Source organism: Corvus cornix, chromosome 10 (genome assembly GCF_000738735.6).
Source record: "Corvus cornix cornix isolate S_Up_H32 chromosome 10, ASM73873v5, whole genome shotgun sequence".
NCBI classification, from domain to species: Eukaryota; Metazoa; Chordata; class Aves; order Passeriformes; family Corvidae; genus Corvus; species Corvus cornix.
In genome coordinates, this window is record NC_046340.1 from 17173201 (window position 1) to 17197176 (window position 23976).

Here is a 23976-nt window from a genome sequence, read left to right on the forward strand (position 1 = left end):
ATCAGAGGGTTGTACACAGAACGGAAACCAGACATTCTCACCCAGAGCACTGTATGTTACTCAGTGACTGTGGGAGCCCTGTGGTATTCAGCTCACAAACCCAGCAGTGTTTAAGCAGGTGCTCATGGCTAAGCATGGTAACAGTTGATAATTACACCTACAATTAATACCTGCAGATAAGCCTTTATGCATTAAAAGCTATATACAAGCATTAACCAGTCCAGCTGAAGATTTGAGAGGTAAAGCCTTTCAGAAATACATGCACCTTTTTTTTGGCAGGCACATATGAACATGATGTCAGTGATGGAGCCAGCTGAAAACAACAGTGCTGTGGAGTGCTGCTCAAAACAACAGGACAAGTGAAAGTGCTGTGTCTGTGGTGACAGCACCACGGGTTCCTGGTTCCCAGCTGGCTCTGAGAACAGGCAGGTGAACTCAAGTCTAAAGCACGGACACAGGTGACACCTATCTATAAAAGACAATGCAAACATACCTTTTGTTGTCCTAGTTGCAAGAAAAGAAACAGGGAAAATAGTTAGCACATTTAATCTAAAAAAAACCCCAAAAACCCACCAAAAAACTCATCCAAAGTGCAGTCTTTGTCAAGGTGTGTGTTGCTATTTTTGTGTATTGTAACTGATTTAGGCTATCACGCAGAAAGGAGTAGCAAATATCCCCATGTGTCACCTTTTAGATTCACGTGGTGTCATCAGTACCACCTTACCTTCCCAGCTCTTCCCCAATTTCATAAACGTCCTCCACCTTCTGTTGCTTGAAGAAAGCCATACTTGGTCTTTCATTGATGCTCAAGGATGATGCAACTAGAATATTAATGAAGAACGACATTCATTACCATCTTCCAAGAGCTAAGTGTCAGTAACACACATTTGAGGTATAGGCACTTTGGATCCATTGCAGCTCATTCATGGCCAAAGTTACCACTGATCAATCAAAATAACTAATTCAGCAGTCTCAGCCAAATAGTGAGGGTTCAAATCTGGAAAGAGATGAGCACCTTTAAGTGAAAGGGATTCTTGGCCCCACTGATGTACCCAAGCACATACTTAACCAGAAGCACAGAACACACCATGAAACACAAATGCAATGAAAGGAAAGCAATTAGCTAATAATTTGACAAAGTTTTGGACAATAAAGCCTCCACAACACACTAAAGAGAGCCAGCATGAGAATTAACATTACAGACTCCCTCAGTAAGGTGTCAGCAGACAGATCCCGAGCCAGGGAGACCACGAGGCAGAGCTTCCTTTTTCTCAGGTCAGGCAGTGCTCCTGAAGCACACAGGCAAGACAGCACACAGACATGGTGCTGGAAAAAGGCATTGTGATTCCATCTCCAGAGCTTTCAGCACATCTTCCATCACACACACTAGATGTTTCAAATGAGAAGAACACCAGCAGCATCTGTTGCAGGTATTACTCTAACTGTGCAATTTGTTTCCTGAACACAATCTTTTAAGCTGATAAGCTCTGTGAGCTCTAGAAATACAAGCCTCACACTGGTGCATTGGAGCATCTGTGCATTATGCTGGCCTGCCTCTGGATGAGAAGATGAGAAATCACATTATTCCTTGGGATACACCTCCACAGCAATGTATGTTATGATAACAGAATAGACTTGAACAGAATAATCAGCCCATCAGGTTATGACCTACTTGATGTTCCCCATGGAGATGAACACTGGTATTATGCCCAATGGCCCAAATATCCACTGTTTAGATCAGAATATGTAAAATAGCTGCAAGGCCTCTAGCACCACAATAAAACCTAACCACATTGAGACATATAGTTATTCTCACACATCTCTACACTCAACAGCGTATCTGTGCTTGTCAATGTAATGCGCTTTGCTTTATGAATCACAGATGCTGCTTGCTTCAAGATGCACTGGGGACTTCCAAGTTCTGTATCTCTATACAGATCCTGCATATTTTTAAATAGCAGTCATTGGCACCTGACTGGGGCATATTGTGAAGCATATTTCACAAGCAAACAAAGCTCTATTTTGATCCTTTAGAAGTAAGTTCAATTAAGTGTTGCAAGAAGATTCAGCTGTTTTGATCAATCAGCAGACCCATAAAACAGGACTAAGTACCAAAGAGCAATTGCAGTATTCCTGTCAAACTGAAATGCACACTAATTGAAGATTTTTCTCCAACAAAAGCAGTTATTGTAAACAGAAAATACATTGTAAAAATCAAACAGTTTCTCAAAACACACCCAAGAGTTTGTCATTCACTCACCTCAGAAAAAAGACTGGTTACTTTGTTTGCCCCACCCTTTTTACAAACCACTGGCTTCTAATACATGGGTGGCATGTTGAGTATCAATTCCTTTCCAAATATGCTCCTTCTATTACTTCAAAGGAACAGAAAGTCACTTAGCGCTTCTACATACATTTATATATATTTAGTTGATGTTAGCAAAACCTACACATTAGGAGAAAAATTATTTGATTGCTGTATGTCAAGCAGAAGGGCTACTATATCAATACTTAACAGCCACAGCTTCACCATTGTCAAATGAGAAGTATTTCAGTTATACATCAGAACTGTGACCTGTAATCTCTGAAGGGTGTTTATCTGCACACCTCTGGGGTGACAGGCGTGGTGTGGTGTGTCATGACTGACATGCAGCTGGTACATGACCCAAACACACTGGTTTCTGCCACATGTCAGAAGTGACAATTTCATGACACATTTGCAGGTGCCTCAGTGGAGGAGAGGGAGGTGCAAGGCATCCCTCAACAGTGGCTTTCATACTCTCGAGAGTGGCTTTGCTGGAGGTCTGCACTGCACACAGGATGGCTCAAAGGCTCTGAGGCTGCTGTATTTCTATTACCAACCTGATCAAACCCCAGTTTCAAAGCTCTGCAATGGAGACAAATGGGCCTCCCTTGCCCTCCTGTGTAACAGTACTTCAGCAATGATGTCTCTCATCCAGCTACCCAAGGCAAGTGAGAGAAACCACACAGGTTGTGACACTGAAGCCCAGGATAACCACCACACTATTAAAATACACTGTAGAAACCAACACTTGCATTGGTGAGCATGATGCATTGCAACAAGGGTTATTTTTTTTCCACTTTCTATCCTGGCTTTGTCTATATTTTTGTAGTTTTTCAAGGTGAAGCCAGGTGAACTGTTCAGTTACTCTCTTGCTCAATAATTTCCTTCCCAAAACCATGTCCATGCCTGGTACAAAAATGTCTGCTTTTCTCCTCAATGAAAATAAGCAACTCAAATTTCACTTTGTAAGCAAATTACTGTATTGTTCAAGCAACCTTTCATAATCTCACCGAAAGATCACTGACCACTATTGCCCAGAGCTTGAAACCACAGTCAATAAATGCTTTAGTCATATTTACAAGAATGAGGACATCTCTGAACTATTTGCTCCTTACTAAGTTTATATATATTGCTTGCAATTGTTCAAAGCAGAATTTTCTGAAGTGTTGGTTGAGTTCAGCCTTCACAGACTTCAAAAATGCAAACAGAGGACGTAGCCAAGCCTTGCTGAAAACCCCAAACCTTTTGCTCTTCCTGAACTGCATGAGCACATGAAAAAGTCAAGCACAGGAAAATGCCCAGGTAATAAGAGATGCTGCTGAGACTTGCCCAAAGATTGTAAATCCTCAAGCTGACTACTCCCTTCATCAGAATTCAAGGTACATGATTATAAACAACATTAATGCAAACACACCTAAAAAGTCTTTGTTTTAAGAAAGAGTTCATTGCCATTCAGAAGAGCAAGTTAAAAAGATTGCTCTGAGAGTGGGGAACCCACCCAAAATGCCTCTGTGAACACAGTCCCTTAATGTTTGATTGACAAGTTCACTCATCTCCCAGCATCCTCCAGAGAACACAGCTGATTCTGCAGGTGCATAGAATCCATGCAAAAACAACCAGGAAATTCTCATCCCTTCTGCTGATCTCTTAACTTACACCCATCTCTGCAAAGGTCAAACCAGTAAGTTAAATCTCCCACAAAGGACCCATTCAAGCCCAGAGCCTTGCTTTTGAAGGCTGAAGACAAAACTGTTGCATGGTGTTCAGACACCCAGTTGTACCTCTGATGCATTGGTGTTTCCCATGTCTGTCGCTTCATGTTAACCTCACTGCCTTTCACCCAAGCCACACTCAGCAAATGCCCAAAATACATCATACACTTGATGACCCAAAGCAATTGTCATTGGAACAGCACAATGGGGTAAGCCAACAAAAGATAACCTTCACACGCTTAAAATTAATCTGAAATAGAAGTGCCATTCACAAGCATGAATGTTACCCTTCTCAGATATTATACCCTGCTCTTAGGAAACTAAGGTGATTTCACTTTCAAAGATTTCTTATACTGCAAGGTTTTTGCTGGACTCCATTTACAAGTACAAAGCACAAGTACATCAAAGCAGGAACGAATGCCTTAATTTTTTTCCCTAGTCAGGTGGTGATTTTTCTTATGGTGGCCAGTGAAGGCAGACAAAATTAGAGATAGACGGACATTCATCTTGGACTCAGACAAAAAAGTTGTTCAGGATCTGAGGAAAGAGCCACAACCAACTTTTTTTCCTGATACACACCTTATGTTAACACTTCAGGGGAATGTGCCCAAGCAGTACCACAGTTCAGTGAGTCAGAGCCATTCCCATCACTTGGGATCTGCACCAGAATTCATTAAACCCAGGGTGATGAAGGTATCTGCTTCAGTGAGTTTTGAATCAGACCAGAGCTTAATTGCTCCATGGCAAGTTCAGCAGATGACATGAGCTCCTGTGTCCTTTTACAGAACATGCCATGTCTATTCCTCAGCCATGCCACACTGGGGCCACCTCTCCTCTACTCACCTCTTTGCTCTGGGATTCCTCACAGTGAGCATTTTCATATGAAGGCCAGCTTCTACTCAGAATTTATATTACCGTGTTTCCATAATGATACTCCATAGTATAGTATATGTTTAGTATAAGAATGTAATACTTCACCTTTTACTGCTGTATTCAACTCTCCTTTACATAGGCCAAATACCACAAAGCAGCAAAGCATTGCTTATCCCGTGTGAATGATCTTCCTACGGACATGTAATAAAGCTGTAGCAAACCCAGAAATAGAATACAGGCCTCTGAGATGGCAGTTTCAGGCACTAGAAACACGTCCTGCCTCATCTCCTCACATTCCGAAACTGTGCCCTACCATAAAATAGGATCATATTTACCCTAAGAAATCACAGTTTCCCATTGTGCTCTAAGGCATCCATTTAAACACATATACTTTACATCAGTACAATCCCTGGATATAGACAGTTTTATTTCAGTACAGAAATGCCTTTTTAGTGCAGCTTGTGCTGTGTGTACAGGACATCAATCGACAGAAACCCACTCTTCTGTAGAGAGTGACAGAATCCGCCTCAAGAGGAGCAGAAGAAAGTAAGTTCTATTTCTCTCCTCTAATGAAGTTTTCCCTGCACAGGTAAGTTATTAGCCTGTCATTACCAAATTACGTGACAATGAGTGACTGGTTTATACATGTCAAACACGATAAATGTCCATCCACCAGTGAACAAGAGCAGAATACAGAAAACAGAGGTGAGAACAAAACTGTTGGAGCATTTCCCTTGCCAACAGCCTCGCATTTCTTTTCCTTACGGTATCCTCTGTCCTAAGGAAACCAGCTTCAAGTGACCAAGGCATTCCCTGTGACATGCTTTTATATTACAAAACATTAGTTACACTAAACCAAAATCCCAAACCTGTTAGAATGGACCAAAGTAAAAACTTCCCTTATATATATTTTATAATACTGAAAAATTACCAAAACCAATTTAGAATCAAAACCTGACTGTTTTAAATTAATGGTGTGGGAAAAAAAACCCCAAAAAACCCCAACCCACTAAATGAATTAAAGGTATATTGTCTTCTAGTTTTGGTGTTTTATGTTAAAACTAAACAGATTTTTATAAGCATTAAAGTATTTTCTTCTTTCACTTTCATTCCTTTTTTCACCTTTCTTTCTCTTTTATTTTTTCACACAAAAGACTACACAATTCCAACAGCAAAAAAATCCCCAAACAACCCAAGTGGGTTTTACCCTCTGCTTTCAAAAAAAGTAGCCCAGTTAAAAGTTCTATTAATTTCAGCAAAACTTATTTGTACTGAAGTATTTCCCTGTCAGAAAACAACAGTAGCCTAAAAATTTTTCTACCAGGAAATTGAGGCAGCTATTACTACCTGTTTATAAAAAACACAAAACACACCCAGCATCTGAGCAATTCAGCCCCATTATAGAATCATTGCTCCTGCCACTAACTCTCAAGAGCTCCCTTTCTGACTTCCCAGATTTACCCTGCAGTAATTACATGTGTGGCAAATGACCCAAGACTGTATTTCCAAGCCTCCAAGCACACGTACCAACCACATTGGCTTTGCAGCTAATTCCAGCTCCCAGCCGAGGCCAGGAATCCCAGAGCCTGGCGTGCCTTAACGATGAGCTGGGTGGGAACACAGCCTGGACACTCAGGGCGCAGGGGAAACCCACAATGCCAGGCTCGCTGGCACGGCATGGGCAGAGCCCCGCTCCCGGTCCCTGAGGCGCCTTCAAGGATTACTGCTGCACATAACTCACATCACTGCCCCAAAGTCAAGGGAGATCTCGTCTCTGCAATCTATGTTTCTTGCACAAGCAACTGAAAGGCACAGAAAAGTCTGAAACCAACTGATGTTTCAGAAAAGGGTCAGAGTTGAGCTTTTCCCTCACGAGTTAAGCAGGTGAGCACTGCGATTTCTGTCCTTTTGCAGCTGGTGACCGATCAGTCAAAGCAGGAGCAATTGCCACACATTTTCACCCTCTAACTCACATCTTCCTTCTTGACTGTCCTCTACAAAGATGCAGGCCAGGCCAGGCCAGTCCCCTCCACCGGGCTGTGTTGCTCCAGGACCCCCGGATCACTGGCCAGAGGAACAGGTGTAAAGAAACCCAAGTGAAGCTGTTTGAGGGAAAAGGCAGGAGAGAATTTACGGAATAAACACGATGGAAGTTGCACAGCATTTGCTGAATGGTATCAGCAAGTTGAGCGTAAACCCCGGACTAACCGCCCCCGATGGCCTTGGACAGAACAGCGCCAGACTGAGAGGCGTGCAACACCAACAGGGGCACTTCTGGAAGTGCATTCCCCGGCCCCCGTGGGACCTGCTCGGGGATGAAGGACAGCTGCTCGCGGCGGGGGTGCTGCGGGGAGCTGCCTTCCCTCCCGGCTGTGCAGACACCGTGAAGCGGCCGCGAGTCCGCACCCCCGGAGCTGCCCGGCCAGAGGGGCTGCACGGCCGCGACAACCGCAGCCCCTGAACCGCGACACAGGCGGGACACGGAGCGGGAGCGCCGCGAGGGCGGCTCAGCGTAAGGGACGGACTCAGAGGGACATGGAGAGAGGAACCTGCGGAGGCGCTGCTAGTTGGGAGGGAAGCGCCCCACTTACCGCGTCCGCCGGGCTCCCGGTGCGCGCAGGGTCGGGCCGGGCGGGAGGCTGAGCGGGCGGCGGGGCCGTGCCGGCGGAGGAGCCACGGGGCCCTGCCTGCCGCCGCCCCGGGCCCGGGGGGAGGGCTGAGGGAGGGGCCCGGCTCCGCGCTCCGCCCAGGGCAGCCTCGTGAGGAGAGGGCTGGCCGCAGGGGCAGCGGGCCGATCGCCCCGACCGCAGCAATGCCATGTGGATGGGAGTGTGGGGGCCGATGCAGCCTCCAGGGCACCCGGCACCACCCTGACTGTGCCAGCCCTGCACTGCCCCGATGGGATGCAGACAGCTCATGCTGGGCCAGTCCAAAGCCCTCCAGACCGACACAGCTCACCCAGGCTGACTGGGGAACAACTCAGATGTAGAATCCGATTTCCTTGCTTTAGTAGACAGAGGATATGTGAAAGCAATACCAAGAAAATAAGGCTGAGGAGGCAAATCCAATGCGGAGGCACTTAAGTTGTATAAGCCTTGTTCTATATTCTATACAAGCCAAAACACAAGCCTAGATTGGTTACTGCATCGTCTGAAATTCACCATTACCCAGTGAAATTGCCCGTTGTTTCAAGAGACCACTGTGACCAAGAACAGCACAGGTTCCCAGACCTCACTGTGCAGCTCAAGGTGCATTAACATGCACTTCGAGAACAAACCTCTGCCATCCCGCTTCCCAAGCTGCCTTAGCCCAAGTGTTGGCTTCCAACAATGACATCCTTAATCTGTTCACTCTCCTATCATAAAGACATCCCCAAAACCTGTAAAACTAGATTTTCTCCCCCTTTATTTGGCAGACAGTAATTGCAGTAAACACTCTGAGGTCTCCTTACATTTCTTCGGGGCAAGTTAATATCCATCATTTGCTAATGAGAAATTATGTGGGATTGTTCACACCTTCAAAATAAAATACAAGTGCCAGGTTGCCTTCACTTCCAATCCTCCATGTGATTAAGGTAACACAAAGCTAATGGCAAATGATCATACATAAGCAGGATGTTTTCCTTTGCCATAAGGTGTGAAGATAGATAAATTTAAGAGTGATTTTATTCTAGGCAAGTGCGTAAAGGCAGTGCTTTTTATTATCACAGTCAAAAAGAAACTTGGCTTGTTCCAAGTCAAGAGGACCGAACCGTGCCCCTGACTGCCCGCCCTGGGAGTGGTGTTCACAGCGCACAAGCTCCACCCAGCTCTCCCAACTCCAAAAGGAAAGTGGCTGCATCTGATACTACACAGGGTGGAGAACAGGAAGTGGGAGCAATAGTAAAGGTTTCAAAGGGCAGTGGAAGCATTCAGAACTCTCTCAAAGGGAAATAAAGATATTTAATTTCTCACCTTAAGTCATACAACGGGATGTGATCACGTGGAAGTCGCAACAATCATACTACAAAATTCTCAGAGCAAAGGGCACTTGAGGAAGGCCACTGCTTTTGTTTGCTTCTAGCTGCAAGGAAGGGAACAAAACACCCTGAGAGGCTACAACTGCTTCTCAAACTGGGGCAAGCTCTCCTTAGACCCCAAAAAACCTCAATTTGAATGAAGGTTTCCAAGAGCAGCAAGGGTAGATTGAATTCCACCTCTGGTGCCATGTCCATAGGGTTTGCAAGCCCAAATAGAGATTGTACCTAAGTAGGATGCTGCTCTTGCATGGTTCTGTAGTTATCCACCCTTAAAACACTAACTCATGACTTCTTTCTAACTCCTTTGGATGAAGGTAAAAGCTTTTATGTGCATACAGGACAAGAACAGAAAGGAAAACTCAAACCTGAGCAGTGTTTCAAGTAGGCAGCATCAGTAAACGCTGCAGCCACGTATTTGCCACCCTCCTTTAGAAGTGACAATGTAGGAAACCCATACCTTATGTTCCAAAGGGGGAGTTCCAGGATTAAATACAGAAAAACACCACCTGCATTTCTTAAAACGGGCAAATAGCTTAGTCTTAGATTAATCACCAATCACAGTACCTGAAGACATCACTGATTCCATTCATCAGCTCAAACCTGACATCTTAGGGGCAACTCACTGCAAAACCTAACTGGTTTGTACACACCAAAGGTCCACTGCATTTGAGAGACACAGGCAGGATGCAGCTGCTCAAGACCAGGGGAATCTTTGTTGACCAAAGTCATCTTAGTTTACCAGGCATATTCTAGTATTGAATGTTTTAATTAGTGGATATATATATTTTTAATAACCATGGTTTTTAAAATCACATTCAGTATATAGTCCTGAGTTTTGCTTTCTTAGTCTCATGCTCTGAAAACCTGGCACTACAGGTGGACATCCTTGGACTGTAGACAAGTGTGGCTTATACAGCAGATCATCATGGAAAATACCACTCTGTTAACTTCTGATTGAACCTTTTACCTTCTTTTTCAGGGGGGAAGTTTCCAAGGCAGAGCACGCCCTTCCTCTGCATTATCTGAGGGAACATACTTCATGTGTGGGAATTCCTAAAGCTTCAGCACTACATGGATTCTGCTTTCTGTTGAGTTCAAGGAGCTGCAGATAAGGAAGCTATGTTTAGCACTTCTGAAAATCCCAGAAAAGGAACACCTGATACTTTGTAATACCAGCAGATTCAGTGTGTTCTCTGCATCTCTGATGCACCCAGAGCACAGTGAAACTCTGCAGGTATCTGGTCTTGGTCAGAGTAGGCCAGCTTATCCTAAGCGATGCATTTCTTAGGAACCAGGTTTTTAACATACATCAGCCACACTCACATCCTTATTGCAATCCCACTGAGAGCAGATGCTTCAAGCTTAGTCCTAAGGAGCAAATGGGAGTCCCAGCTGTTCTTTACATGCCCCACCAACTGCTTAGGGCAACACAACCTACTCAAGCTACACATGCCAAGTATCCAAGTGAGGACCTTGCTCCCCATGCACTCTCTTCCCAGAATTTTCTGTTTATTTCTCTGACTTAAAATTTTCAGTATAGATGACAGGAGGTCTTTAGGCCATAGTCATGTTCTGCCTCAACTCCTGATCTCTATCCTGTTTTGCAACCCCTTTGAACAGATTTCCAGCTGTGCCAATATCTACTCCTAAAACAGCTTGCCATTCTGTAGCAGAGCCAGAGGACAAGAACTGTGCACTATTCACCTCTGCTACGAAAGATATGCTTGGATATGCAATTACAGTCCTGTCCTAACTCTTATTTTTTCCTCCCTTACAAACATTTAGCTATTAAGTTACATATCTGAAGTAGGTTAGGTACTTCAAGCCTCTTTAAGGGAATCAAGCAACTCCAAAATGCAAAATTCATATCTGAAAGACAGATATTGAGACTTGATTTCCAAATTAATTGAGTACTAGGTTAAATTTTAAAAACATCTGAAATTATTTATTTGACTACAAAAGACTGCGGCAGAACATCAGTACCCAGCCTCCTAAAGAAGCTTTTGGGGTGTCAGGAGATATCATACAAATATGTTTCCCAGAAAGTGTGTGAACTCAGAAAATTCCTCTGAATGCTCATGCAAATTTTATCTCCCCTCCCCTCTTCTCCCAGGAAACTTAAGGACACCAATCACAAGTTTACCCAGTCAGCATCACCTGCTTGCAACATGTCTATGGTTCACATCTTCATGCTTCAAAGCCAAATTTACATGTATGTTCCTTTATAGAGATTCTCTCAGACCTCATTATCAGACAAAAGTACAAGCTCTACCACTGGCTTGTTCAGATGGCACCTGCAGGTATTTCCATCTGTTACGGGAAAAAAAAAAGAACCAGAGCAATCTATAAAGTAATAAACAATTTATTTTTTCTTTACATCAATCCTTATGAAGATAACATCATTTATGTTTGTGATTCAAATTTCTTGTACCGCATATTGCTGATTTTTAACATGGCACTTAAGGGAACAGTCACTTAAACAGCTACACAATTTCATTAAATTAAACAATTTGCCATTTCTCAGTTATGTGATCGAACATACAACTCTGTCAAATTTAAGACCATTCATTCATTTCTGATGTCATACAAGAAAGAAAAAAATAAATCTTTCCCTTTCTTCTGAAATATCTTACCATGTTTACAAAGACTGAGGGGAAGGGAAGAAGCTCTCACAGAAGACACCTAAAGGGCAACAGAAAAATCTTTTTTGTTGATTACATAACTGGTAAAAAGAACAACACCAAACAATGGGATAACACTGGATGATAACACTACCTGTACACATGTACAGGTCAAGCTGAAATACTGTGCAGTTCTAATAACTAAAGGTGTAGTGCACCAATTTTTTGCCTATTTAACAGAAGATAATAAACCCTTTGAAACAACTAATGAAAAGTTTCACTGGGAAGCCATGCACACAAGTATGAAGATGGAGGAATATTCTGCAAGATGCAACATAGTGGTCTGGGTTACATCACATATTCTGGGAACCATGCATGAGGAACTCTTTGCACATTATATGCACGGCCTTGAAGTTAAAATACCGGCTTGGCAGCCGTTATTTGCATGAACAGGTCAAGTGCCCACTACCTTGCTGGCATGAACGGTAAACCTCATGCACTGCTTCAGAAGTTCACACACAAACTCTTGGTCTCCATGCAGTTCAGCTTTGGCAGGCCACTGAGGTACACAGTGTTTTGGCCTGGTTTCACCAGGTTTAAATACTGCCTGTGTTTCCTGCATGTCTCTAACAAGTTACTGCTTTCTAAGGTTACCAGATTAAGCACCACTAGAAAACTAAGGCACCCAAAGACATTTGCAACAGCAAGCAAGGCAAACTTCCCTGATGTTACTTCCCGCTATATGCATCTTATTTTTGTTCCATGGAGACTTCTAGTGGCCAGAGGTGAGAAGCCTCTGCAATTTTTTGACCTTTTAACTCATCACTAAATCAGTAATAAGGCTTAACAAAATGAAGCCAACAGCTTGTTGGGAACTTCAGAATAACAGCATCAACTCATTTCATATTTGCAAGCTGACAAAATACCCAGAGACAACACAACTTCCACAGGGCTCCTAACATTCATTGATTACAGTCACACCGTGGCAGAAGAAACAGAGCTACTTAGTTTTACTGTACAACCGGTAACAACTTAATAGAATGAACCACAGCAACACATGCACACAAACTGAACTGTCAGCACAACTCTGAAAAAAATGGTCCTGTAATGTTGCAGGTCATGTTTTGTCAGCTCAAGAACTTCCTGAACAGTTGCCTTAAAGTTAGTTTTATCTTCACAACCCAAAGACTTCAGTGGAATCAGTCTGAAAACATCTCCTGAAGTCAGAGGACTAGTTCATAGTAAAGACTCAAAGCCGAAGAATAACAGATTGTAGGAATAGGGTAGGTACAAACATCTGAATTCTTCACCTTACTATTTCAACTGTGGTCACTGAAGGGAAGATCTTCACCTTAAAAAAAAAATCATTTAACACTTGAAAAAAAAAATTAAAACAAACATACAAACAAAAAGCCTACATTACAGATTGATTTAGAGACCAGCTCTTTCAAAACCAAGACAGCATAACTAGGAAATTAGAAAACCTGGTCCCATTTTTGTATTCAAATACTGATTGTAAGTAGAAAAAGAATACAGTACATGCAATAATATCAAAACCTTGCCCTCCAGTACACAACCAAGAGTAACTAGGGAATTAGGAAAAAACCCCAACTACTGCTTACAATAGACAAGGTAGGGGACATTTTAGAAGACTAATAACAGATAAATCAAGATGATCACACTATCAGTCCCTCAAGGGCAAGGATTTGCTGGCTAACTAAAAATTATGTGTCATACAGGAAGCATAAATTTTATATCAAAAGTAGTTCTCTAAATTACAACTTCACCTCTGATTAAATAGTTCCCTTCCATATAAACTAACTTATAATATGCTTACTTGGAGAAAGCTACAACTACATTACCTAAAAAGAGTTTTTTAAAAAGTGCTGTGAAACAGAAGCAGGATTTCTCTCTGCACACACTTAAGCTGACTAACTAAAATGGTTACATGATTATACCAAATAAAGTACTACTACTTCTAGAAAACCAAAACAAAACACGAAAAATACAAGCTTGATGAACTTGACTCTTCCCAATGACTAGTTTTGGTTTTTTGCCAATTAACTGCTTCCCCAGAGCTCAGTGATTTGCTGCCTAGTATTTGAATACTAGTTTTATCATGACACATTATAGTCAATCCAATATTCTGAAGATCCAACAGTTCAAGAAAAAACATTGCAAAAGTCCAGAGAATAGCCAGCAAAAAAGAAACCCTCCGTCTCCCCAGAACCATTTATGAACACTGCTGGTCACCAAATGAGAGAGAATGGCCCCCAGTCACACTTCCAATAGCAGAAACACTACAGCTCAACAGACCAGATGTTGTTCCTTACCCCTGTCTTGCAGGACGTGCATCCAACACTTACAGTAAAGCTGAGCACATTGAGAGAATATTGCGTGTTTCTGTTGGAAAAGGATCTTCAGTTCCCATGTGCATGTTGTAACCTTCAACTGATAGGATCCTTTGATTGATTGGTAAATATTTGTTTTATGAACCCTGTCACTACCACTATTGTACAATAGTTCTACAATCATGCAGAAAGAATGCTTCTTCCTAAAGAACAAGACTTCACCTTAGGTCCTAAAGAGGAAGAAGCATTACAAGAAAAGAAAAAAAAAAAAAAAACAAAGCCAACCAAACAAAAACCGCACAGAAAAACCATAACAAAACAAACCTTCAACAGATACACAAAAAATTAGCTACTAAAGCATGGTACTCCTGTGACAAGCTCCATTCTTCCTTAATATCTGGAGTTTGGCTGTGACCTTTTTGAACCATTGCAATAAAAAAAGTGAATACAAATAAAATTGACTAAGCAGAGTTTGATTTCTAATGCTGGTCACATTAATGACAATCTTTATCAACACAGCTGCCCTGAAAAGTAGAAATGATGTTTGCTACCACTGTTTCAGTACACAACAGTCAGAGACAAAAACAGGTACTTATTTTACCTTTAGAGTACATATATTCAAGTGTTCTGTTTGGTGATCCACTGCATGACACTTCAGGGAAAGAAAAAGGAATGTGAAAGTTCTTTCTGTGCTTCATCCCATGCTTTTCTGGTTAGTGACCTCAAGAATGGCTAGACTGAGCCAACCTGAATCCAAGAAATATGACGTCCTCTCACACTGAGCCTGCACTACAAAAAACATGATTACATCAAAAAACCCCTAAACTCAGAATGGCAATGAATGTAACAGAGCATGGACTTTTCTTATTGTTTCACATCCAGGTATTAATGGTGCACTGTGGGAAAACAACTGTCAATTCAGCTGATTGACTAAACTGAGACAGATATTAAGTGCTCTACAAATGATTCCATGAACATAAATGTAAACAGAAGTGTTTGGCCTCCATACAAAGTGGTATTTCTGAAAGTGCTGGGATTTGGAAATCTGTCCTGCATATTTCCAAAAGCGACTAGTTTACATTCTGTTTAACAGGATTAATAAAGTGTTTTGGAGGTTAACTCACTTTGGTCACGATCCCAAAGAACAGTTTATATTAAGCAGTTTCAGCTATCCTCCTCATCATCACTAATAAGGTCTCTTTTTTCTACACAGGTCTCCCGCTCGCGCAGGAAGTCCTCGCGAATGGCCTCCAGCTCCGTCAGTTCCAGGCGCACTTTCTCCAGGTGATAGGTCCTGCGGTTCCTGATCTGGCGTAAGGGAAAAGGGTTCAGGTCTCCAAAAGCAATAGCAGTCAGTTTCCTGCAAGATTACACAATGTTAGAAGACAATAATTCATATTTGGTGGGGTTTTAAATCAGTTTTAAACTTCATCCATATCGACTTTTATTGTATGTCAGATGTATCTGGTCTATTTCACACATAACAGGTCTCAGATGTTATCAATATTGCAAGAAATTTCTATAAAGCACTCAGGCTTAAGGTTATTTCAAGTGATAAAGTATTATCAAATGCTCAAGAGTTCCCCAAGCCACCTGTAAACTCTGTTACAGAGATCACAGTCTTGACAACACTGAGTAGAAGACAAAAGCTTGGGTAATCAGAGCTTCCTTGGCTACATTGAATACTTGGTACATCCAGTTACCCATTACAGATTGGATAACTTCCTCCACAGAACCCACTGAAGCTCCTTCAATCCCAAACCAGTCAGCTCTCCAGTTAACCAAGATAATCTGGTCTCTTAATGGTCAGGTTAAGCCTGGGACAACATAAATGTGGACAAGGATAATAGAGAACATGGACAAGCCAAAGTTTCCAACACAGTGAGAATGCTCTGGGATTCTGCTGGCTGAAGCACAGAGATCTCTGGGCCAGTGTCAAGTCAAACTTATCAGGGCACACAGCAAAGCACCACAGAGGATCCAGCCCCCTTGCAGAGTCATGCTGCATCATACCATCCTGCAGTCCCAGCAAACCCAGCAACTGGTCAGTCTAATCAGTCCAAAAAGAGTTAACTACATCATTATTGCTGATCTACACCCAGAAAAATCTCATTGTTTACTAAGGAAAAAAGGGGAACTGGAATATTTATTCTACTTGAATTATCAGAAATAAATATTAAGAAAACTTATTTGGACAATTGATTTAAGGCCAGGTTTGTGTTTTTGAGCAATCAAGGAATGATTTCCTGCTATTTCTACACAGAACATATTCCAACAGGTTCTCTACCTGTGCACAACATGCCATGGATCTGTAGAAACACTCAACTATGACATCCTGTAACTAGAATATAATTATGCACATGTCTGTAGAGACCTTTCTCTTACTACAGAGCTTGAACTTAGAAACTTTGTGCAGAATGATTTTTAACCGATTCAGAACATCCATGAATTCTATACAAATAAATATTTCTGAATTTTTCCTCTACAACGGGATGATTTTTTTGCCCATATCAGGAAAAACCTCATTCTACGTGCTTTTGTACTGCTCAAATGTTGATGCTGTAAAACTTGTACAAGCATGGCAGAATAAGAAACCAGGCAGCTTGAATCCTGTCTTGTCAGTCCTAGCAGGCAAATCCTTATTCCCTAGGTGGCCCTACACCACTACTTCCACTCTTAAAAACCCCAAAAGGCAGACACTTACAGATCAGCACAGAGCATATTTGTAGTGCAATTATCTTTGATGTACTGAATTCTGTCCTCACTTGAACTCCCCATCTCCCAGTGATCCCGAATTAGTTCATTTTGTTAACACCAAAATGAGATCTCTTCCAGCAGTATTAGAAGTCTTTTAAAGAGGTTATTTCAGCACCAGTAAGGAGACAGGAGAATCAAGACATCATTTCCACAAGTGGAAAAGGAATGGAAAGCCAAATCATCACCTCTGATTAAATATCAATAATCTTTTCAAATTAGGCAAGAACAAAAAAAAAAAAAAAAAAATCCCAGCAATCCTTTTCCAGCACAAGATTATTCAGTTTTAACTTCTCTCCAGTCAAAACTGAAACACAAGAAGTAAAAATAATAAAGCTTTTGCAGCAGGAATCAAAGTATATGCCTAAATTTATGTGGAATTTATTACATTAAAAACAAACATCTCAAATTTCAATATACAATTTTGCTCTAAATTGAAAACTAGTGAGCTTCAAAAGATGTGCAAACCATTTTCAGACGTTAAACCAATCCCAATATGACTTTTCTTTTTAAGATTAATCTGCTGCTCTACAGTCCTGAAACCAGGAACCTAAAAACACGAGACCCTAACTTACAAACTGTAAGCCCTATGCAAGGACTGAAGACCAGAAGAGTATCTAATTTGTATTTATCCTCTGCTTCCAAGTATATCTTAAAACCAGCTGGAGCTATGTGGCAGTAGCCTGTGCATTAACCATGTGTAAGCTATCTAAGACTTGGGGGACATGGCTCACATTTTTAATGCTTGAGCCAGGATGTGTTTTTATTTATCATAAAACATTTTACTAACAAGTTACATCTGCAATGCAGAGAGAAACTTCACCTATAGTTGAAATTCTGACGTGTTGCTACCATGACACAACAGCTAAACAAGGTAATCTCTTTCACACCTAAAAATTACTATTTAAGCCTTCATCACTTCTGATTTGTCTATGCTAGGTGCAAGTGCTCATGACAAATCCTAGCAGTTGGTTTTATCTCCAATTGCTTTATATCTGAATTAGGATCTAGGTGAAAACAACACCAAAGCCACAAGACAGACATCTCCCATGGCCCACTACAAGTCCTTCAATACCACCCCAGTCTGAGTTACCCACCTGGCATCAAGGACGGTGCGTGTGAAATAGCGAAGGTATTTGAAAATGGACATTGAATCTTGCAGCTTCAAGATTTCCTCTTCTTTGTATTTAAAAAGTGCCAGGGCAAATCGGAATATTACCTGATAAAAATACATACAATATTTGGTTCTTTTAAAGTACAGAATACACTGAGTCTCATGGTCATCTTTATAAATTCCGAACAAGAGTTCCACTTGCACAGGCTGCACTCGAGTCCTCATCACATCTCCCTTTTAATCTCCCTTCCTTGCACTCTATTTCCAAATGCTGGAAAATGTTTTGAATGGCTATTTATGCACAGTTCCTCCCTTGTTTTTTCCCTACCGGTCATTTTAACTGACAGAGTTTTGCAAAACAACCTTCCTCCAAACCTACACTCAGTAACACCACAGTACTTCCTTATCAGGTAACAAATGAACAAACTTAGCCCATTCAGTTCACCTTTGGTCCCTCATAGAGGAAGGAGTCCCAGATTTTGAAAAGGATGTCGCTAACCACACTGTCCACAAACACCACAAGAAACCAGTTGAAAGTGATAAGAGTATAATCAACTTTATATTGTTCAAAATGAGCATGCAGTCGTGGAAGCTTCTCACTCATTAAATCCTTGAACACTCGCTGATCAACCTAAAGAGATGACAAATAGTGTGTTATTGTTCCAATTTTCCAGCACATCATTCAAAGCAGGGCTGTTACCAGTCTGTAAGCGCAAGTTTTTCTGGAGGTAACCAGGAAACCCAGGACTGTCTAGCTAACACTTCCAAGCTAGATCCACCCAAAGCACACACAGCTACGCCACTGCACATTGCCCCTGTCTGCTTCTCAACCCACCCCCAGTCTCACAGCGCTCCTCACGCAGAGGTGGGGTGTTTCTGGTACAGGCCACCAGTGTTTGCACTGGTGCAGGAGCACAGGAACAGAGAACATGCTGGGCAAACCCTGGGCTGGAGGAGGCAGCCCGTACAAGAGCAGAACCTAGAAGCAGGAATGCTACAGTGGCTACTGCCCACAGCACTGCAAATGCATTTTCACCCCAGCCCTCCCATAGGGCCCAGCACCACCATACCCCCAAATGGGAGGAAAGGAATGGTAACATAGCTCAGTGTTGTGAAGCTATCAATGAGAAGGGGGGTTAAGGACTGCAGCTCCAAGCAGGACACTGAACAACCATCTCAGTGTTACAGTCCTTGTCTAAACAAGTGCCCTAGTGCCTGGAACCCACCCCTGTCAACCCCACTCTTGTCCCCCCACCAAAGAGGCCTATCAGACAGTTGCAGAGGAAAGCTTTTGACTGGCTGCAGCTTACAGGACCAGGCTCTATCCTGGCAGAGCACATACCTGTGATCCCAGCAGTGTCTTAGTATAATAATCACGAGGCATGAAAACTTCCACTATTGTTACTAGACACCAAAAAGCATCTTCCTGTTCCAAGTACAGAAGTGCAATTGCTACCAACCTGAAAATCAGTTTATTTGGAGAAAAAGATTATTATAGTATCACAAGCTGTATTAAGCTTGAAGTATTTGCTTCTATTCAGCAGGGATAAATGTATTAACAGCAGAGCACTGAACAGCAAAACTTAATGAAGTTTAAGATGGGGCAAAGACATGCCTTCTCAGCCACACCAAGTATTTGTATTCAGATAAATAAGAAAACAGAGAAAGGCAAAAGCTTGCTCTAAGAATTTCTTGAGGTGTTGATGCTGCCAATTTTAAGAGCTCTCTAAACACAGAGTCTAGTTTAGAAAGGAGATGTTTATTCTAAGGGTGTTAGGTGGAGATTTCCATATTACTACTACTGCTACCACCACCGCCTCACCACGTCTTCTATGTTACTCATTGCCTCTATTCTACTACTACTTCAGTACAATTTCAAATGACAAAGCTGCTCTAAGTTCAAAAGCCTATTCTAGTACATAAAACAGTGCACAAATGGACATCTATAGTATTACATCACAGGGATGAGACAGGGTGTTAGACTAACACACCTGCTTCAAGTAGCACCTTCTTTTACTACAGATCTCCAAGTAGCACAGCTATTCTGGCAAAGGCCAACTGCAGTGAATCAGAATTTTTCTTTGCATTGTAACACAAGAATCCCCTTTTAATTCTGCAATTCTGATTGAAGACAATGGTGGAAAATGCTGAAATTTGTTGCCTTAACAATACAAAAAAATTTCAAGCATTTTTTTTCTGCTTGCTTTAAAAGAAGAAAAAACCTAACAAATTCTTGCACAAAAAAATCAACACAATCCCCTACAACTGACATGAAGTCAATGTAATACTACATTTAAGTAGCTAATTTCTTATGAGTTAATTCCAGTTCCAGTTTTGATGCCATGTTGATTTTACGAAATTTTTTTATCCAGGTCAACTATTTTCATTGGTTTAAAAAATGTGATAGTTATTTGTTTATTATAAATTATGAGCATACAACCCATAAGGCAAAATGCTGTTCGAAACCATGTTGCTATACATGTGATTTGAAAGGCTCACTAAGTGTTTCACTGCATAGTTATTACCCAGGACTAGCAAAATCTTACCTGTTGAGCCCTTGGCAATATCCTATATCAGGATTTCTCCAGGAAAACGCCAGCAGCACATTTCGCAGCTTCTGGATCCCTTCAGATGTTGGGGAGGAGTAATGTTTGTTGTTTGGCAAAGTCCTCAAGAGATCCAACTCAATCTGTTTAGATGCAGGATTTGGTTTTTCCAGAGCTTTTTGAAGCAAGGTTTGGAAGTAGCCAGGAACAGTGCTGTCCTTGAATTTTTTGACATGGAGACTGACACACCATTTCCACATCTTGGAACGATGTTCATGTGGAATTCCAGACCGAATGAGGTTCTTCAGTTCAACACAGCGCATCATCTCTCTATTCATTGTGCTTGCAAGATAGTTTTCCCACTTCACTCCTGTGGAGATCTCTCGATTTTCACTGAGTGAAAGTGATCTCAAGTCCAAAGCTCGTGATTTTGCTACTAGTTTCTCCTCATCATCATCCTCTGGGACAGTCTGAAAACCATATATATCATATTCACTGAAATGGAGAGGAAGAAAAAAGGCTTTTAAGATATGTTCAGTAGCTCTGAAGCTCTCAAGTCCCCACCATAGAGTTACTTCAAAGCCACTCTCCACAGCTCTTACGTTTTAACTATTATTAAACATTTTTCTGAAGTATATTCTTCATTTAACAATTACTTGTACAATTCCATATACAAAAGACTTGGTGGCCATGTTCCTGTATATATTACTACACAAATTAAGCAATTTATTTAAGAACATGGTCGAGTTTGAATGTACCCATCTCCTCAGCAGCTCACCTTCAGCAGCCATAGAGCAATACCTTCATCTAAGTTTAATACTGTATCTCAATTAATGAATAAATGTGTCAGTGAAACTTCCCACTGTGACCATTCCCAAGACTCCCTGGCAGCCACACTCCCAACACAGACTGTCACTGCTGGGGCCAAAGGACCCCAACGGTCCCCGCTGGACTCCTGCACACCCCACACCCACAGCCAGGCCAGGTTTCCTCACCAGTTCCACCTGAGGCTTCCCTCGGCAGAGTCTCAGATGCCTCTTTCCATAAAAGAATTTATTCAAGGCACAGAAACAGCCCGAGCTGGTGCCACAAAGCGCCCTCAACAAAGGAATCCCGGCGCTTTTATCCCCTCACAGTCCAAGCCTGAAAGTCTCGCTCTTCCTCCTGAATCCTCAGCTCCTGCTGTCTCCCAGTGTCCCTCCCCTGGCTGGTGCCACCAGGCCTTTCTTATGTAAGGAATCGGCAGTTCATGGCCCCTTATCTCCCAGATAAGATCACCCAGAGCTCAATCTGCATCTCCACCTGCACCAGATGTACTCCCCAACAAATCGGTATTCTTACAGCTAAAAAGATTTCATGACCATTCTGTCATTCATGAAGGGAAATACAATAAATAACCCGAACGTGAAAATATATCCTCATTGTCTGTTTTCCAGTATTAGAATAGAGCCCACTAGCCAAGACACACATACATTTAATTTAATAGGAACAAATTACCTGACCAGGTGTGGTTTCAAAAATGCCTGTTCTGGTTGTTCACTAGGTTCTGCTTTCAAGGCATCTTCCAGTAACTGTGTGATGACCTCACGAGCAGGACTTTGATCCTCAGAACAAACAGGAGTTTTCATTTCTTGAAGCAAGATCAAATATTTACTTTCAATCTGGCAGAGTTTGGCTTCCAAGCTGGTATACTGCAGAAAATAACATATATATATTATATAAATCTCCAGACACTTACTTTGTACTACACTTCTTTTAAAATATGGCTCAACGCTATTCTATTGGTTTATGCTACTTAGAAACCTTTAAGTCAAAACCAGTCAGCTTAACTTTCCCGTTTTTGTAACACCAGGAAACATAAGGCAGCATAGTAGACCAGATATTTTCCACCACTTGTATTTTTGCATATGGAAAATCTGAGCAAACATTAATTATCACTACATTGTATGAAATACCTTAAAAGAACAAAGTGGTTGAGTTGTAGCAGCTTTAGTCTGTGCATGCTTGAACAAGAAAAACTTAAGTGGCATATGAGTTAGGTAATAGCATCTAGGAATTGTAAACACACACCTCCATGCCAAAAATACAGCATTTAAGCCTGGCCACTGAGTGCATGGCTTCCAAAAAAACAAAAGCAAACCCTACAAACCTACAGCTACAGGTATCTAGCCTTACTTACAGATGTGTGCATTTTCCCTAACCCCAAGCACTGGAAATCTTCATTATTTACCTGCAACATCTCTACACTCAAATTAACCTAGACGGAAACTCCCAAATTACATTCGCCATACTACAGTCATCCTGCATGCTCAGGAGAAAGCTCTACTCTGTGCCCTGTCAAATTCCTTACACAGCCTGCCACTGACACTTCAAAAAAAAAAAATCATTACAGCCTTAATTCTGAGGAAACAATGTTTTCAGACATATACATGCCTTTGTACATAAACTATCAAAACGTTCCACCAGGCCACACAATTTTAAAAGCAATTACTTCTTTTAAGAATCCACTCAGAAAGATTGGTCTGCAAGGAATAAGAGGGAATTTTTTTGTTAAACTATCATATTTAATACATTTAAATTGTTCCAGTTCCTAGGTAGATTTACAGCTCAAATATGGAAAACTGCTTTAGACATTGCCAAGTGAGAACAAGCTGACCTTTGCCTGCCATTCTCTCTCTCTTGCTTCTGCATTTCTTCGTAGAGCAGAAAGTTCCAAAATCTCCTTATTTAAAAATTTATTCTGGGTCTTATAACCCTGAAGATTGTCCTGTTGATATAAAAAAAACAAAGTGGATTATGTCTGTCAGATAAAGATCACCTGAGCCCATAGAAACAGCAGCTACTACTAGGACTTTTAATTTAAAATATCAGGCTCAAATCAAATATTTTTGGACTTCAGGAATGAAATGAACAAATGTTTCATAAATGAAACACACCTGCCAAATATGAGCAGAGGGTGGTGCTGTGCCTCACCAGCATCCCTCCCAGTGCTCCAGTGCCTGTAGAAGGCAGCAGGCTGCTATCAGGGGACAGGCAGGGAGGACAGGCACGCGCAGGCTGAGCACACCACAGAGGCCACAGCCACACAAAAACGGGGGGACAAATGCCCCCTGAGTTTTCATTACCCTCACTAGTCCTCATTAAAAGTACAAGTTTCATGTCTGCCTCCATATAGAAATACAAATCCTTGGCAATGATCCACTCAGATCCTGGCTACAAATACTGCTTCTGAAGCCTGAGCTTGTGGGATGAGGTTGGTATCCTCCCAGCAGCCACAGTACTCTCACACTGCACAGCATCAACAAGCTCTGCTTGTTGTCTGCTTTCTGCCAAGACCACTGATTTCTAGTTTCAACTTTATTTTTTAAAACTTACCAGACTCACATATAGGAAAGAAAATTATGTATGTTTATGCATATTTTAAATGACTTATTTATATTCCAAATTCTTTGGAATGTTAATAAATTTGAAATACAACATTTACCCAAGGGCAAGAAAGCCTGTTTAGAGCAAAGTGGATAACTTCACTGACTCCCTTAAGAACTTGTAACACATTCACAGAGGTATGTTAAAGAATAAAACTAAAGCATTAGTAAGAGCTGTAGCAGCTTTAGTAAAAAAGGTTCTTAAACTCCTCCCTCCTTTTTTGTCTCCTCAGAGCTTCCCTTTGCTTTCCCACATG

At 41.7% G+C, this 23976-nt stretch overlaps 2 protein-coding genes across 12 annotated transcripts in view; both read right to left on the minus strand.

Moving 5' to 3' along the window:
- Positions 1-15090, minus strand: part of DAPK2 (death associated protein kinase 2) — a 54690-nt gene extending 39600 nt beyond the window's left edge. The window contains exons 1-4 of one of the 5 annotated variants that reach the window (XM_010390764.3): positions 11066-11199; positions 9876-10010; positions 8844-8952; positions 725-821 (exon numbers count right to left, since the gene is read on the minus strand). In XM_010390764.3, the coding sequence (XP_010389066.1) occupies positions 725-786 (62 nt within the window). In that variant the 5' untranslated portion in view covers positions 787-821; positions 8844-8952; positions 9876-10010; positions 11066-11199. Of the gene's footprint in view, positions 1-724; positions 822-6863; positions 6993-7481; positions 7571-8843; positions 8953-9875; positions 10011-11065; positions 11200-15004 lie in introns of those variants that run through there. The other 4 variants (XM_010390762.4, XM_019280768.2, XM_019280770.2 and 1 more) reach the window with 4 other exon arrangements.
- TBC1D2B (TBC1 domain family member 2B) overlaps positions 11255-23976 on the minus strand; it is a 31635-nt gene continuing 18913 nt past the window's right edge. For 3 of the 7 annotated variants that reach the window (XM_039557588.1, XM_039557585.1, XM_039557590.1), the window contains 7 exons: positions 22951-23061; positions 21792-21985; positions 20295-20789; positions 19091-19208; positions 18194-18379; positions 17732-17853; positions 11255-15240 (listed from right to left, as the gene is read on the minus strand). In XM_039557588.1, the coding sequence (XP_039413522.1) occupies positions 15045-15240; positions 17732-17853; positions 18194-18379; positions 19091-19208; positions 20295-20789; positions 21792-21985; positions 22951-23061 (1422 nt within the window). In that variant the 3' untranslated portion in view covers positions 11255-15044. The remainder of the gene's footprint in view (positions 15241-17731; positions 17854-18193; positions 18380-19090; positions 19209-20294; positions 20790-21791; positions 21986-22950; positions 23062-23976) is intronic. The other 4 variants (XR_005602754.1, XM_039557587.1, XM_039557586.1 and 1 more) reach the window with 4 other exon arrangements.